At 47.2% G+C, this 14,635-nt stretch overlaps 2 protein-coding genes across 2 annotated transcripts; both read right to left on the reverse strand.

Annotated features, from left to right (window-relative positions):
* Nucleotides 1-6,709: 6,709 nt before the first annotated feature.
* LOC123082935 (putative F-box/LRR-repeat/kelch-repeat protein At1g11620) lies at nt 6,710-9,953 on the reverse strand. The gene is made up of 2 exons (XM_044505125.1): nt 8,367-9,953; nt 6,710-7,195 (listed from the first exon to the last, which is right to left on the reverse strand). Exons 1-2 carry the CDS (start codon nt 9,619-9,621, stop codon nt 7,131-7,133), a joined length of 1,320 nt encoding a protein of 439 aa, XP_044361060.1. The 5' UTR covers nt 9,622-9,953; the 3' UTR covers nt 6,710-7,130.
* Nucleotides 9,954-10,875: 922 nt separating this feature from the next.
* Nucleotides 10,876-13,735, reverse strand: LOC123084207 (putative F-box/LRR-repeat/kelch-repeat protein At1g11620). The gene is made up of 3 exons (XM_044505930.1): nt 13,225-13,735; nt 11,429-12,087; nt 10,876-10,978 (listed from the first exon to the last, which is right to left on the reverse strand). Exons 1-3 carry the CDS (start codon nt 13,639-13,641, stop codon nt 10,876-10,878), a joined length of 1,179 nt encoding a protein of 392 aa, XP_044361865.1. The 5' UTR covers nt 13,642-13,735.
* Nucleotides 13,736-14,635: the final 900 nt, after the last annotated feature.

Consider the following 14,635-nt stretch of genomic DNA (forward strand, 5'->3'; position numbering starts at 1 on the left):
GAGCTTGCACATTTTGTTAGCACCTTTAGGATTGACAAAATCTTCTGGTTGCATCATATACAACTCTTCTTTAAGAAAACCATTAAGGAATGCAGTTTTGATATCCATTTGCCAGATTTCATAAAATGTGGCAATTGCTAACATGATTCAGACAAACTTTTAAGCATCGATACGAGTGAGAAAATCTCATTGTATTCAACATCTTGAACTTTGTCAAAAACCTTTTTCGACAAGTCTAGCTTTGTAGATAGTAACACTACTATCAGCATATATCTTCCTCTTGAAGATCCATTTATTTAACATGGCTTGCTGATCATCGAGCAAGTCAATCAAAGTCCATACTTTGTTCTCATACATGGATCATATCTCAGATTTTATGGCCTCAAGCCATTTCGTGGAATCTGGGCTCATCATCGCTTCCTCATAGTTCGCAGGTTCATCATGGTCTAGTAACATGACTTCCAGAACATGATTACCGTACCACTCTGGTGCGGATCTTTCTCTGGAAGACCTACGAGGTTTGGTAGCAACTTGATCTGAAGTTTCATGATCGTCATCATTAACTTCCTCACTAATTGGTGTAGGAATCACTGGAACTGATTTCTGTGATGAACTACTTTCCAATAAGGGAGAAGGTACAATTACCTCATCAAGTTCTACTTTCCTCCCACTCACTTCTTTCGAGAGAAACTCCTTCTCTAGAAAGGATCCATTTTAGCAACGAATCTTGCTTTCGGATCTGTGATAGAAGGTGTACCCAATAGTTACCTTTGGGTATTCTCTGAAGACGCACTTCTCCGTTTTGGGTTCGAGCTTATCAGGTTGAAAACCTTTTTCATATAAGCATCGCAACTCCAAGCTTTAAGAAACGACAGCTTAGGTTTACTGCTAAACCATAGTTCATACGGTGTCGTCTCAACGGATTTAGATGGTGCCCTTTTTAACGTGAATGTAGCTGTCTCTAATGCATAACCCCAAAACAATAGTGGTAAATCAGTAAGAGACATCGTAGATCACACCATATCCAATAAAGTGTGGTTATGACGTTCGGACACACCATAACGTTGTGGTGTTCCAGGTGGCGTGAGTGTGAAACTATTCCACATTTTTAATTGAAGACCAAACTCGTAACTCAAATATTCATCTCCGCGATCAGATCGCGGAAACTTTATTTTCTTGTTACGATGATTTTTCCACTTCACTCTAAAATTCTTTGAACCTTTCAACTATTTCAGACTTATGTTTCATCAAGTAGATATACCCATATCTGCTCAAATCATCTTGTGAAGGTCAGAAAATAATGATACTTGCCACGAGCATCAACACTCATTGGATCGCATACATCAGTATGTATTATTTCCAATAAGTCGGTAGCTTGTTCCATTGTTCCGGAGAACGGAGTTTTAGTCATCTTGCCCAAAAGGCACGGTTCGCAAGCATCAAATGATTCATAACCAAGTGATTCCGAAAAAACCATCTTTATGGAGTTTCTTCATGCGCTTTACACCGATATGACCCAAACGGCAGTGCCACAAATAAGTTGCACTATCATTATTAACTTTGCATCTTTTGGCATCAATATTATGAATATGTGTATCAGTATGATCGAGATCCAACAAAACTATTTTCATTGGGTGTATAACCATCGAAGGTTTTTATTCATGTAAACAGAATAACAATTATTCTCTAACTTTAAATGAATAACCGTATCGCAATAAACATGATCAAATCATATTCATGCTCAACGCAAATGCCAAATAACATTTATTTAGGTTTAACACTAATCCCGAAAGTATAGGGAGTGTGCGATGATGATCATATCAATCTTGGAACTACTTCCAACACTCATCGTCACTTCCCCTTCAACTAGTCTCTGTTTATTCTGTAACTCCTGTTTCGAGTTACTAATCTTAGCAACCGAACAGGTATCAAATACTCAGGGGCTACTATAAACACTAGTAAGGCACACATCAATAACCTGTATATCAAATATACCCTTGTTCACTTTGCCATCCTTCTTATCCACCAAATATTTAGGGCATTTCCGCTTCCAGTGACCATTTCCTTTGCAGTGTAAGCACTCAGTTTCAGGCTTTGGTCCAGCTTTGGTCTTCTTCACGGGAGTGACAACTTGCTTGTCATTCTACTTGAAGTTCCCTTTCTTTCCCTTTGCCCTTTTCTTGAAACTAGTGGTCTTGTCAATCATCAACACTTGATGCTCTTTCTTGATTTCTACCTTCGTCGATTTCAACATCACGAAGAGCTCGGGAATTGTTTTCGTCATCCGTTGCATACTATAGTTCATCACGAAGTTCTAGTAACTTAGTGATGGTGACTAGAGAATTCTGTCAATCACTATCTTATCTGGAAGATTAACTCCCACTTGATTCAAGTGATTGAAGTACCCAGACAATCTGAGCACATGCTCACTAGTTGAGCGATTCTCCTCCATCTTTTAGCTATAGAACTTGTTGGAGACTTCATATCTCTCAACTCGGGTATTTGCTTGAAATATTAACTTCAATTCCTGGAACATCTCATATGGTCCATGACGTTCAAAACATCTTTGAAGTCCCGATTCTAAGCCGTTAAGCATGGTGCACTAAACTATCAAGTAGTCATCATATTGAGCTAGCCAAACGTTCATAACGTCTGCATCTGCTCCTGCAATAGGTCTGTCACCTAGCGGTGCATTAAGGACATAATTCTTCTGTGCAGCAATGAGGATAAACCTCAGATCACGGATCCAATCCGCATCATTGCTACTAACATCTTTCAACACAATTTTTCTCTAGGAACATATCAAAATAAACATATGAAAGCAACACCGCAAGCTATTGATCTACAACATAATTTGCAAAATACTACCAGGACTAAGTTCATGATAAATTTAAGTTCAATTAATCATATTACTTAAGAACTCCCACTTAGATAGACATCCCTCTAATCCTCTAAGTGATTACGTGATCCATATCAACTACACCATGTCCGATCGTCACGTGAGATGGAGTAGTTTCAACGGTGAACATCAATATGTTGATCATATCTACTATATGATTCACGCTCGACCTTTCGGTCTCCGTGTTCTAAGGCCATATCTGTATATGCTAGGCTCGTCAAGTTTAACCTGAGTATTCCGCGTGTGCAACTGTTTTGCACCCGTTGTATTTGAACGTAGAGCCTATCACACCCGATCATCACGTGGTGTCTCAGCACGAAGAACTTTCGCAACGGTGCATACTCAGGGAGAACACTTCTTGATAATTAGTGAGAGATCATCTTAAAATGCTACCGTCAATCAAAGCAAGATAAGATGCATAAAGGATAAACATCACATGCAATTAATATAAGTGATATGATATGACTATCATCATCTTGTGCTTGTGATCTCCATCTTCGAAGCACTGTCATGATCTCTATCGTTACCGACACGACACCATGATCTTCATCATCTTGATCTATATCAATGTGTCGTTACATGGTCGTCTCGCCAACTATTGCTCTTGCAACTATTGCTATCGCATAGCGATAAAGTATAGCAATTATTTGGCACTTGCATCCTATGCAACAAAGAGACAACCATAGGGCTTCTGCCAGTTGCCGATAACTTCAACAAAACATGATCATCTCATACAACAACTTATATCTCATCACATCTTGACCATATCACATCACAACATGCCCTGCAAAAACAAGTTAGACGTCCTCTACTTTGTTGTTGCAAATTTTACGTAGCTGCTACGGGCTGAGCAAGAACCGTTCTTACCTACGCATCAAAACCACAACGATAGTTCGTCAAGTTAGTGCTGTTTTAACCTTTGCAAGGACCGGGCGTAGCCACACTCGGTTCAACTAAAGTTGGAGAAACAGACACCCACTAGTCACCTGTGTGCAAAGCACGGCGGTAAAACTAGTCTCGCATAAGCGTACGCGTAATGTCGGTCCGGGCCGCTTCATCTCACAATACCGCCAAACCAAAGTATGACATGCTGGTAAGCAGTATGACTTGTATCGCCCACAACTCACTTGTGTTCTACTCGTGCATATGACATCTACGCATAAAACCGGGCTCGGATGCCACTGTTGGGGAACGTAGTAATTTCAAAAATTTCCTACGCACACGCAAGATCATGGTGATGCATAGCAACGAGAGGGGAGAGTGTAATCTACATACCCTTGTAGACCGAAAGCGGAAGCGTTAGAACAACGCGGTTGATGTAGTCGTACGTCTTCACGGCCCGACCGATCAAGCACCGAAAATACGGCACCTCCGAGTTCTAGCACACGTTCAGCTCGATGACGTCCCTCGAACTCCGATCCAGCCGAGTGTCGAGGGAGAGTTCCGTCAGCACGACGGCGTGGTGACGATCTTGATGTTCTACCATCGCAGGGCTTCGCCTATGCACCGTTACAATATTATCGAGGAGGACTATGGTGGAGGGGGGCACCGCACACGGCTAATAGATCTCAAGGATCAATTGTTGTTGTGTCTTTGGGGTGCCCCCTGCCCCCATATATATAGGAGCAAGGGGGGAGGTGGCCGGCCTATGGAGGAGGCGCACCAAGGGGGGAGTTCTACTCCCATCGGGAGTAGGACTCCTCCTTTCCTTGTTGGAGAAGGAAAGAGGAGGAGTAGGACTCCTCCTTTCCTTGTTGGAGAAGGAAAGAGGAGGAGTAGGACTCCTCCTTTCCTTGTTGGAGAAGGAAAGAGGAGGAGAGGGAGAAGGAAAAGTGGGCTGCGCCCCTTGTCCAATTCGGACCAGAGGGGGGGCGCAGGCCTCCTTCCTTTTGGCCTCTCTCCTCTATTCCCGTATGGCCCAATAAGGCCCATATACTCCCCGGCGAATTCCCGTAACTCTCCGGTACTCCGAAAAATACCCGAATCACTCGGAACCTTTTCGAAGTCCGAATATAGTCGTCCAATATATCGATCTTTACGTATCGACCATTTCGAGACTCCTCGTCATGTCCCCGATCTCATCTGGGACTCCGAACTCCTTCGGTACATCAAAACTCATAAACTCATAATATAACTGTCATCGAAACCTTAAGCGTGCGGACCCTACGGGTTCGAGAACAATGTAGACATGACCTAGAACTATTCTCGGTGAATAACCAATAGCGGAACCTGGATGCTCATATTGGCTCCTACATATTCTACGAAGATCTTTATCGGTCAAACCGCATAACAACATACGTTGTTCCCTTTGTCATCGGTATGTTACTTGCCCGAGATTCGATCGTCGGTATCCAATACCTAGTTCAATCTCGTTACTGGCAAGTCTCTTTACTCGTTACGTAATGCATCATTCCGTAACTAATTCATTAGTTACATTGCTTGCAAGGCTTATAGTGATGTGCATTACCGAGAGGGCCCAGAGATACCTCTCCGACAATCGGAGTGACAAAACCTAATCTCGAAATACGCCAACCCAACATGTACCTTTGGAGACACCTGTAGTACTCCTTTATAATCACCCAGTTACGTTGTGACGTTTGGTAGCACCCAAAGTGTTCCTCCGGTAAACGGGAGTTGCATAATCTCATAGTTACAGGAACATGTATAAGTCATGAAGAAAGCAACAGCAACATACTAAACGATCAAGTGCTAAGCTAACGGAATGGGTCAAGTCAATCACATCATTCTCCTAATGATGTGATCCCGTTAATCAAATGACAACTCTTTTGTCCATGGTTAGGAAACATAACCATCTTTGATAAACGAGCTAGTCAAGTAGAGGCATACTAGTGACACTATGTTTGTCTATGTATTCACACATGTATTATGTTTCCGGTTAATACAATTCTAGCATGAATAATACACATTTATCATGATATAAGGAAATAAATAATAACTTTATTATTGCCTCTAGGGCATATTTCCTTCAATGGATGCGCATGAAACCCATAAACTCAGCATGGTTGGTGCCATCAAAGATCACCGAGCACCGAGGAACAGCAATATGACCCGAAGAAGAGATGGGGAATTGCTGTCTTTTTTTTGGTCAACCTTTAGAGAAGACCCAATCTGGATCGGGAAAAGGCAGCCCAAACGAGCGAGCGCTCAGCTGCGGGAGAGCGATGCTGAGGAGCCGGGACCGAGCCAGCAGCCTGAGCAGAGGAGACGGCCAGCGAAGAGATGGCCGGGGCCGGGCCGGAGCAGAGCAGCCGGGATGGTCTGGGGCCGGCTGGGCGGAGGGAGTGTCGGGGGCGAGAGGAGCAGCCGAGTGGAGGAGTGGCCTGGGGCCGGCCGGGCGGAGGAAGTGGCGGGGGAGGGCCGGAGCAGAGGAGCCGAGACGGCCTGGGGCCGGCCGGGCAGAGGCAGGCAGCAGCAGGAGGCGGGCGCACGACTCGCCAGCAGCGAGCGCGGGCAGCTGGACGAGGCAATGTCATGACCAGCTACAGTGCAGCCATGACAAGAGGAAGTGGAACAGGGGAAGACGGTGTCGTGAGGGGCATGGGCTAGCGACTATACTTGGCAAGTGGGCCCGCGTAGTGTGCGTTAATTTATGTGTGACGTGCCTGGCAGGTGGGACAGTGAGGATGGTGTGCATGAGGCCAGTTACAAGCCTATGTATGGAGAGCAAGTAATGAAAGAACTACCCTGAAATTTCCTCTCACCTAGCCAACTTAGCAAACATCCTGAATCTGTCGGCTGCACAATCAAGAACAAAAGAGTCCCTCCCGTTTCATTAGCAGAGCAACCTATACAAATAACACATTACTTGGAATGGGTCTGAACAACATATGAAAAATAGCAAGACTAGAACGCATCAGAAACACTTTGTCCACCCACGGCTTTACCATGATAGAATAATTGGAAAGAAGAATCAAGTTTATCCATGGCATATTCAGACGGAAGGCTTTTACATCATCCGATTTATTATTTTAAAAGGCAAAAGGAAGTACATAGCATAGGGTCTTGCTTACAATTTCAGGAAGCATAAAGGATGTGCCATTACAGATAAGAGAAAATACATAAAAAGTTTCTGTAAACCGTGATACCCCCAAAGCCCAGCTCAACGACATAGCAAACTTTAGTCAGGTGCTTGAGAGCACAACTTAATAACATCAAGGATACAACCGAAATCCATAAAGCGCATATAAATTAACCGCAAAGATCAGAATTCTCATTGATGCATTGTGCCGCCTGCTCGACCTTCACCTTGTCCCCGCTCATCAAGATTACTCAGTCCTGCATGAAGAATGAAATGGTTTACAGAAGCATTGACTGACTTTCAACGATCGCCAGGGTGACGAAGATTTTTTGTGCAATAGCCAATTAATTTACAATATTCAAGAAAGACTGCACAGTAGCTCCAAACCTAAAGATCGTTCTCCTAGATAATCTTCAAAAGTTCCAATTTCCTATACCAACCAAGGTGACAGGGTAGCTCATGATTTCAATGTTTAAGCTAGTTTATCTTCTACATTAAATTATTGTTTCTGAGAAGCAACTATTAATACTTGCCCCCCAAAAAAAGCTCCAAACTGTTGTATCTTGCACAGTTTATAGAAAAAATTACTACTTCGATAGGGCTTCCATTGAGCTAGAAGTGCATTGATTTCCACAGAGCAAGGTCCTGGTGGTGATGACTGGTGGCTGATAACAAACTACCTAGGAGACAATAACCTTATCTTCAGGCTTCAGGCTCAAGACACTGCCTCCCTGAACCAGAACCACTCAAGGGGATGCTCACTCATACAAGTTTACATTCGTTTGCAATAAGTTACATAGTTAAAATTCAGCAGTTCTGCATTAAGGCCAGCAGAGCCTTTTGTTCTGATGTTTTGTGTTCCACTAATTGCTGCTAGGAGTAGGATTAGTAGATGCAGCAAAAAGTGTTGTGTGTAACTACGTATGCGTGGATTGCAACTGATGGAGCAACGGCATAAATAATAATAACTTCGGATGGTTATAACTGCCCATTTGGGTTGCACAAGTTTCCATTTGGAGTTTTGAGACCTTTGAGTTACAATGTGGTTATTATGTTAACTTGTTCGGTTACACAATCCAGCATTTTGTACCAATAAAAGATTAGTTGTTCAGATTCTTGCCAATTTCCAATTATTACATATCTCGTGGATGCCACAATGATCTGTACCATGCCCATACAAATATGAATTTACATAATACAAGTTTCAAACAGCGGCAATAGGAAAGTGAGTGAGCAATATAATATGATCTGCTATGTTATTTTCTGAATAACAATATCAAATACAACAACAATACTTCATCAAGCAGCCAAAGAAATAATAATAATTGATATAAAGGAAATTAAATAGCCAGTCCAACACTTGCCAAACAAAACCATCAGAGAAATACTATATTTTCGTTATAATGCCATGTAAATGCATGTTATTACCTGCAGCAGCAGCAGCAAAGAAACTTTTGAATGGATATGGATAGATAGTGGACAGCCGATTATCAGGGTTGCTTTTAAAGATCTCCTCAAACTGCAATGACTCGAGATGGACCATGAAGATGCCCCTAGATGTTGACAGAAATGCCACATTATCAGATTCATCCCCAGCAATAAACATTACTCTTTTGATCCACTCCCCTGATTTCAGAGGGAGAAGCCTGCGCAACTCGATAGTCTGTCCCGGCATCCACCCAGCAACACCGTCAAAATCAGTCGTCCTCTCCCATAGTTGTGCTTTGTAGGATTCCGACATGACGATGAAACCAAGCGCGCCACCCAGAGTACTCAAATAAAGTCCCTGATGGTTGGCGTAGGCATGTGGTGGCACCTCGATCACGGCTAGGCTCTGTCTGTCGAAATTAAGCTCAAGGATATCCACCTGAGGGCCAAAAATGAACCAGCACAGTGAATTCCCAAGCAGGATGCTTCTACTGCCAAGAGAAGGAGACATATCAAATGGAACCAAGGTTGAGATGAGATCGGCCCAGGCTCCCATCTCCGACGAGTAGACACAAGCTCGTGCGACGCCCTTGCTGACGCACGCCAAGACCACCTTGAAGGGGCTCGAATGGCAGGCACCATGCACGTGGCCCTTGTCGCCGGCAGCACAGAGCACATCCGCTTGCACACGGGACTCGCTCCAGTCGTGACCACCCAGCTGCGTTGGACTGCCTATGCAGCGGCGGTCGCCTGTGACGGGATCCCACACTAGGACCTGGCGGCGGCCCCTGCCGGTACGGGCGCTGCTGGTGAAGAGGACGCGGCCGTGGCGGCAGCTGTGGACGGACCAGATGTCGTCGAGGCGCGGGGAGAAGAGCTCGGGCGGGATGAGGTCCGGCGGATTGAGAGTCGACCTGAAGGGGGTTTCAATGAAGCTGGAGTTGAAGAACACGCCGACGATGGGGGGTTCCCGGTGGTGGGCGCAGAAGCGGCGGAGGAATTGGGGGTCGGAGACGATGCGTCGCCAGCGCTTGCAGACAGAGGAGACGCGGGGGAGGGAGGAAGGTCGCGGGGGGAGCCGCACGAGTATCTCCATCAGGAGGTCGTCGTCCTCCATCGCCGAATTGGTGGGGGAAATCCACGCCCTGCGAGATGACGGCGAGTAGGTCGAACCTGCCGGCGTCGACGCCGCCGCGCCACTCGCCTGCATCCCCGACTTTCTCCGGCAGCGGCGGCGAGGCTGGGCGGTGCGCATCTCGGCGGCGGCACGGGAGGTGCGTTCACGCAACCGCGATGGGGTACGCTAAGTGGGCCAAATTTTTGGTCCGGGATACGCACGTATATCTTGGGCTGCACTGGGATGGCCACGACATCTTTGGGCCACAACCGCGACTGTACGTACACACACACTGCTGCATTTTGGTCTCGCCAACCCAAGCGGAGTAACTTAGGCCAACTCCACCGAGTGACCCCATCCTGTCCGCACATGTCCGTTTAGAATAAAGTGGACGAACTAGAAGGCCCAACGCGTGGGAGCAAACGGATTTTTGTCTGCTTTGCGTCCGCTTTCGGCCCATCCCCGGCCCAAGTTTGCGTCGATTTTGTGATGAAACAGACAGCGTGCGAACGAGCGAGACGCGCGCGCTGGTCCGCCCCTGGCCCGCCTGTCGGTGGCACAAAGCAACCCCCCTCCCCCGCCCCCTTTGGCGCCATTTTCCCCCAAACCCTCCCACGTCCCGCCGTCCCCCTCCCTCCCCCGTTCATGGCCGACTCCCAGTCGAACTCCGGCGGCCTGGCCGTCGACCCGCCCGGAATGGCCAAGAAGAAGGGCAAGGCCCCAAGGAAGCTGCGGTCGGAGTGCACGCCGGAGGAGATCGCCAAGTTGGACGCGGAATCGGCGAAGAGGAGGAACCGGAGGGCGGTCGTCAAGGGCAACGCCGCCGCGGCCAAGTTCGCCGCCGAGCGCGATGCGATGAAGGCCGCGCGACGCAAGGCCGAGGTCGAGAAGAAGGAGGCCATCGTCAACAAAGAACACACCCTCCTCATGGTTGGCATTTGTCGTCCAGCCGGTTTCTCTGCAGCAGTCGTCAGCCCGGCGAGCACAGGCTCGTCGGTCGCAACAGGAAGCTCATGATTTCAATGTTTAAAGGTCGGTTTATCTTCTATATTAAATTATTCTTTCCAAAAAGCAACTATTAATACTTCCCAAAAAAGAAAATCCCAATTTTTTGTATCTTGCACAGTTTATAGCAAAAGTTACTACTTCAATAAGGTCAGTGTTTTTCTAAGGCTTCCATTGAGCTATAATAAGTGCATTGATTTCAACCAAGGCGACAGGAAGCTCATGGTTTCAATGTTAATGGCCATTTATCTTCTACATTAAATTATTCTTTCCATGAAGCAACTATTAAATACTTCCCAAAAAGAAAATCCCAAACTGTTTTTTACGAAACAAAAAAAAAATTCCAAACAGTTCTATCTTGCACAGTTTATAGCAAAAATTACTACTTCAATAAGGTGAGCTATAAAGTGCATTGATTTCCACAGGGCAGAGGTAGTGATGACCGATGGCTGACAGTAAACTTCCTGGGAGACAAATGACCTTTTCACTCCTGTAGTTTAGCATTCAGTCATCATTTTGCAAAACATTCATTTGCAATAAGTTAGAGTTAAAAATCAGAATTAAGGACAACAGAGCTTTTGTTCTGATTATTATTGTTCCACCAATTGTTGCTAGGAGTAGGGTTAGCGGATGCTGTAAAACCTGTTGCGGGTGAGTACGTATGCGTGGACTGCAACTGATAGAGCAATGGTCTAAATAATACTAACTTCAGATGGTTATCGCTGCCCATTTGGGTTGCACAAGTTTCCATTTGGAGTTTCAAACAGCGGCAATAGGGAAGCGAGTGAGCAATAATCGATTTGTTGTGTTATTTCTGAATAATAGTATTAAATACAACAACAGTACTTCATCAAGCAGGCAAAGAAATAGTAATTGATAGATAAAGGAAATTAAATGGCTAGTCCAACAGGTTTTGAATGGATATGGATAGATAGTAGACAGCCGATGAAGAGGGTTGCTTTTAAATATCTCCTCAAACTGCAATGACTCGAGATGAACCATGAAGATGCCCCTAGATGTTGACATAAGTACCAAATTATCATCGCCAGCAATAATCCTTACTCTTTTGACCCATTCCCCTGATTTTAGAGGGAGAAGCTTGCGCAACTCAATAGTTCGTCCCGGCATCCACCCAGCAATACCATCAAAATCAGTGATCCTCTCCCATAGTTGAGCTCTGTGGAAATCCGACATGACGATGAAACCAAGCGTGCCACCCATAGTACTCAAACAGAGTCCCTGATGGTTGGCGTAGGCATGTGGTGGCACCTCGATCACGGCTAGGCTCTGTCTGTCGAAATTAAGCTCAAGGATACCCACCTCGGGGCCAAACATAAACCAGTAGAGTGAACTCCCAAGCAGCATGCTTTGACTGCCCAGAGAAGGAGACATACCAAATGGAACCAAGGTTGAGATGGGATCGGCCCAGGCTCCCATCTCCGACGAGTAGACGCAGGCTCGTGCGACGCCGGCGCTGACGCACGCCAAGACCACATTGAAGGGGCTCGAATGGCAGGCACCGTGCAGGTGGCCCTTGTCGCCGGCAACGCAGAGCGCATCCGCTTGCATATCGTTCACGATCCAGTGGTGACCATTCAGCTGTGGTTCAGGCTAGACGGAGCGAGCGGGCTTTTCGGCCCGCTCGTGGCCCGTTCTGGACCGGACCGTCCGGTCCTGGCCCGCTGAAGATTTTGTTCGGTCCGGTTCCTAAATTTCGGCCCGAAATTTTCTCGGCCCGATCCGGTCTTTGACCGGTCCGACCGAGCGGACCGAAGCTGCAAGGCCGTTCTTCTTCGTCGTGGCCACCAGCGACGCCTTGGCCGTGTCCCTCCCCGCCTCTCGCCCCCCGTTGTTCATCGGAATCACGTACTCATCACTCAATTAACAGAGAGACAGGGGCAAAGAGGTAGAAGAAGACGCAGATCACGCGCTGTCATTGTTTCCCTTGTATTCAGTCAAACAGAGAATAGAAAGAACGAGAGTGCCGGCGTTCGATCCGATAATCGCGGCTCCATTCATGACTAGCCCATCGCTGCCGTTTCCTTTTACTAGCGACTAACGAGAGAATCCGATAATCATGCTTCCATCCGATGCTTCCGTTTCCTTTTATATCAAGTCGAATAGAAAACCAAAGGAAAATCCTATTCCTAGGTGACATGCTTACCAAATCTGTACGTGGTATCTTTGTTTGGATTGTAATAACTGCCCCTCGATTTTAGGTAACAGTAGCAATCCAATTTAAGTTTACCTAAAAAACATTCTTCGAAATCTTCAATCACGTCGCCAAGCCAAAACTAACTTCACGTCAAATTTGATCGGTTAATCACTGCAAGGCCCGCACACAAAAAATCGTGGGCTCATGCACGCCCTACAATACTTGTATGCGTCAGAAAAACTGCTAAGGAGCAAAAACTCGCAGGTTCATGGCTAACAATGGCGCCCCGACCGGCGCCGCCGCGTACTGTCGCTTCCATGTGTGCAGCACCGTCGATCTCGACCATGGAGCGCCCTAAACCTCTTCCTGCGCTCTCCGACAACCCCTCTTGTGCGTTGTGCCCTCATCTATGTTGACCACGGCCGGTCCTCTCGGTCCAGCCCGGGCTGGAGCGCGATCGGTCCGAGCCCTGAAATCAGGACCGCCCAGCTGGTCGGTCCGGTCCGGTCCGGTCCGCCGGCGGCCGGTCAAAACGGCGGCTCGGTCCGGGACCGGACCGGCCCGGACCGTGTCCACCCTGCCTGTGGTGGACTGCCTGTGCAGCGGCGTTCGCCTGTGACGGGATCCCACACAAGGACCTGGCGGCAGCTGCTGCTGCCACCGTCCGTGCCGGTGAAGAGGACGCGGCCGTGGCAGCAGCCGCGGAAGGACAAGTTGCCGCCGCCGCCGTCGATGTCGTCGAGCCGCGGGGAGAAGAGCTCGGGCGGGATGAGGTCCGGCGGATCGAGAGTCGACCTGAAGGAGGGTTCAATGAAATTGGATCTGAAGAACACGCCGACGATGGGGGCTTCCCGGTGGTGGGCGCAGAAGCGGCGGAAGAATTGGGGATCGGCGACGATGCGTCGCCAGCGCTTGCAGACAGAGGAGACGCGGGGGAGGGAGGAAGGTCGCGGGGGGATCCGCACGAGTATCTCCACGAGGAGGTCGTCGTTCTCCATCGGCGCATAGGTGGGCGAAATCTACGCCCTGCGCGATGTGGTCGCCTGCATCCCCGACTTTCTCCGGCCGCGGCGGCGAGGCTTGGCGGCGCGCATCTCGGTGGCGAGAGAGAGACGAGCAGCACGGGGTCGCATTTTATGTCTGTGCTACCCTTATCTTGGGCCGGCACTCTGGGCCGAAATAATTTTTGGCCCGGCATGGTCACTGTGTAGTAGGAGGAGACGCAGCTATGTCTCAAAAAAAAAAAAGGAGACGCAGCTGTAAACCTGAACCCCTCCAAAAAAAAAACTGTAACCCTGAATGTCTCAAAAAGAAGAAGCTGTAACCCTCAAAATTCTCTAAAAAAAATTGTAACCCTGAAAGTTGCTCCAAAATAATACTCCCTGCATCCTAAAGTTTTTGTCTTAGATTTGTCTAAATATAGATACATCCATATCTAGACAAATTTAAGACAAGAATTTTAGAACGGAGGGAGTAATAATCTGTAACCATAAAAGTTGCTCCCAAAAGAAAAAAACTGCAACCTTAAAAAATGGAACCTGTTATGGGGCGAACGTCATATTTGGGGGGAGCCAGCACGATCGAATGGTTCGTTAGAAGCACGAACACTTATGTTCTCTAGGAGAGTGAAGTCTAAAATAAACCGTGAACTCGTACATCTCCACGAAATCAAACCCTCATCTTCGAATCCTTGAAATTGACACCCTGTCCTCTTTGATCTTGATCAAACTCAACCCTAATACCGGTGTACATCAGTTTGGTGCACCGGAAAAAGCCAATCCTCACCAGGATAACTCTTTGCTCTCAATGACTATGTGGTCCCACTTGTCATATCTATCTTCCATAGCCCGTACTAGTTTCATTCCAGAAAAATTTCCCTTGCAGGACTACCCTCCATGAATCCCGTCGCTTCCTTGCCCTTCCCTCCATGAACCCTTCCCCATCTCCGAGCAGAACGTACTGGTTCACTCCACAAGGCGTACGCGGGTGCAG

Source organism: Triticum aestivum, chromosome 4A, assembly GCF_018294505.1.
Source record: "Triticum aestivum cultivar Chinese Spring chromosome 4A, IWGSC CS RefSeq v2.1, whole genome shotgun sequence".
NCBI classification, from domain to species: Eukaryota; Viridiplantae; Streptophyta; class Magnoliopsida; order Poales; family Poaceae; genus Triticum; species Triticum aestivum.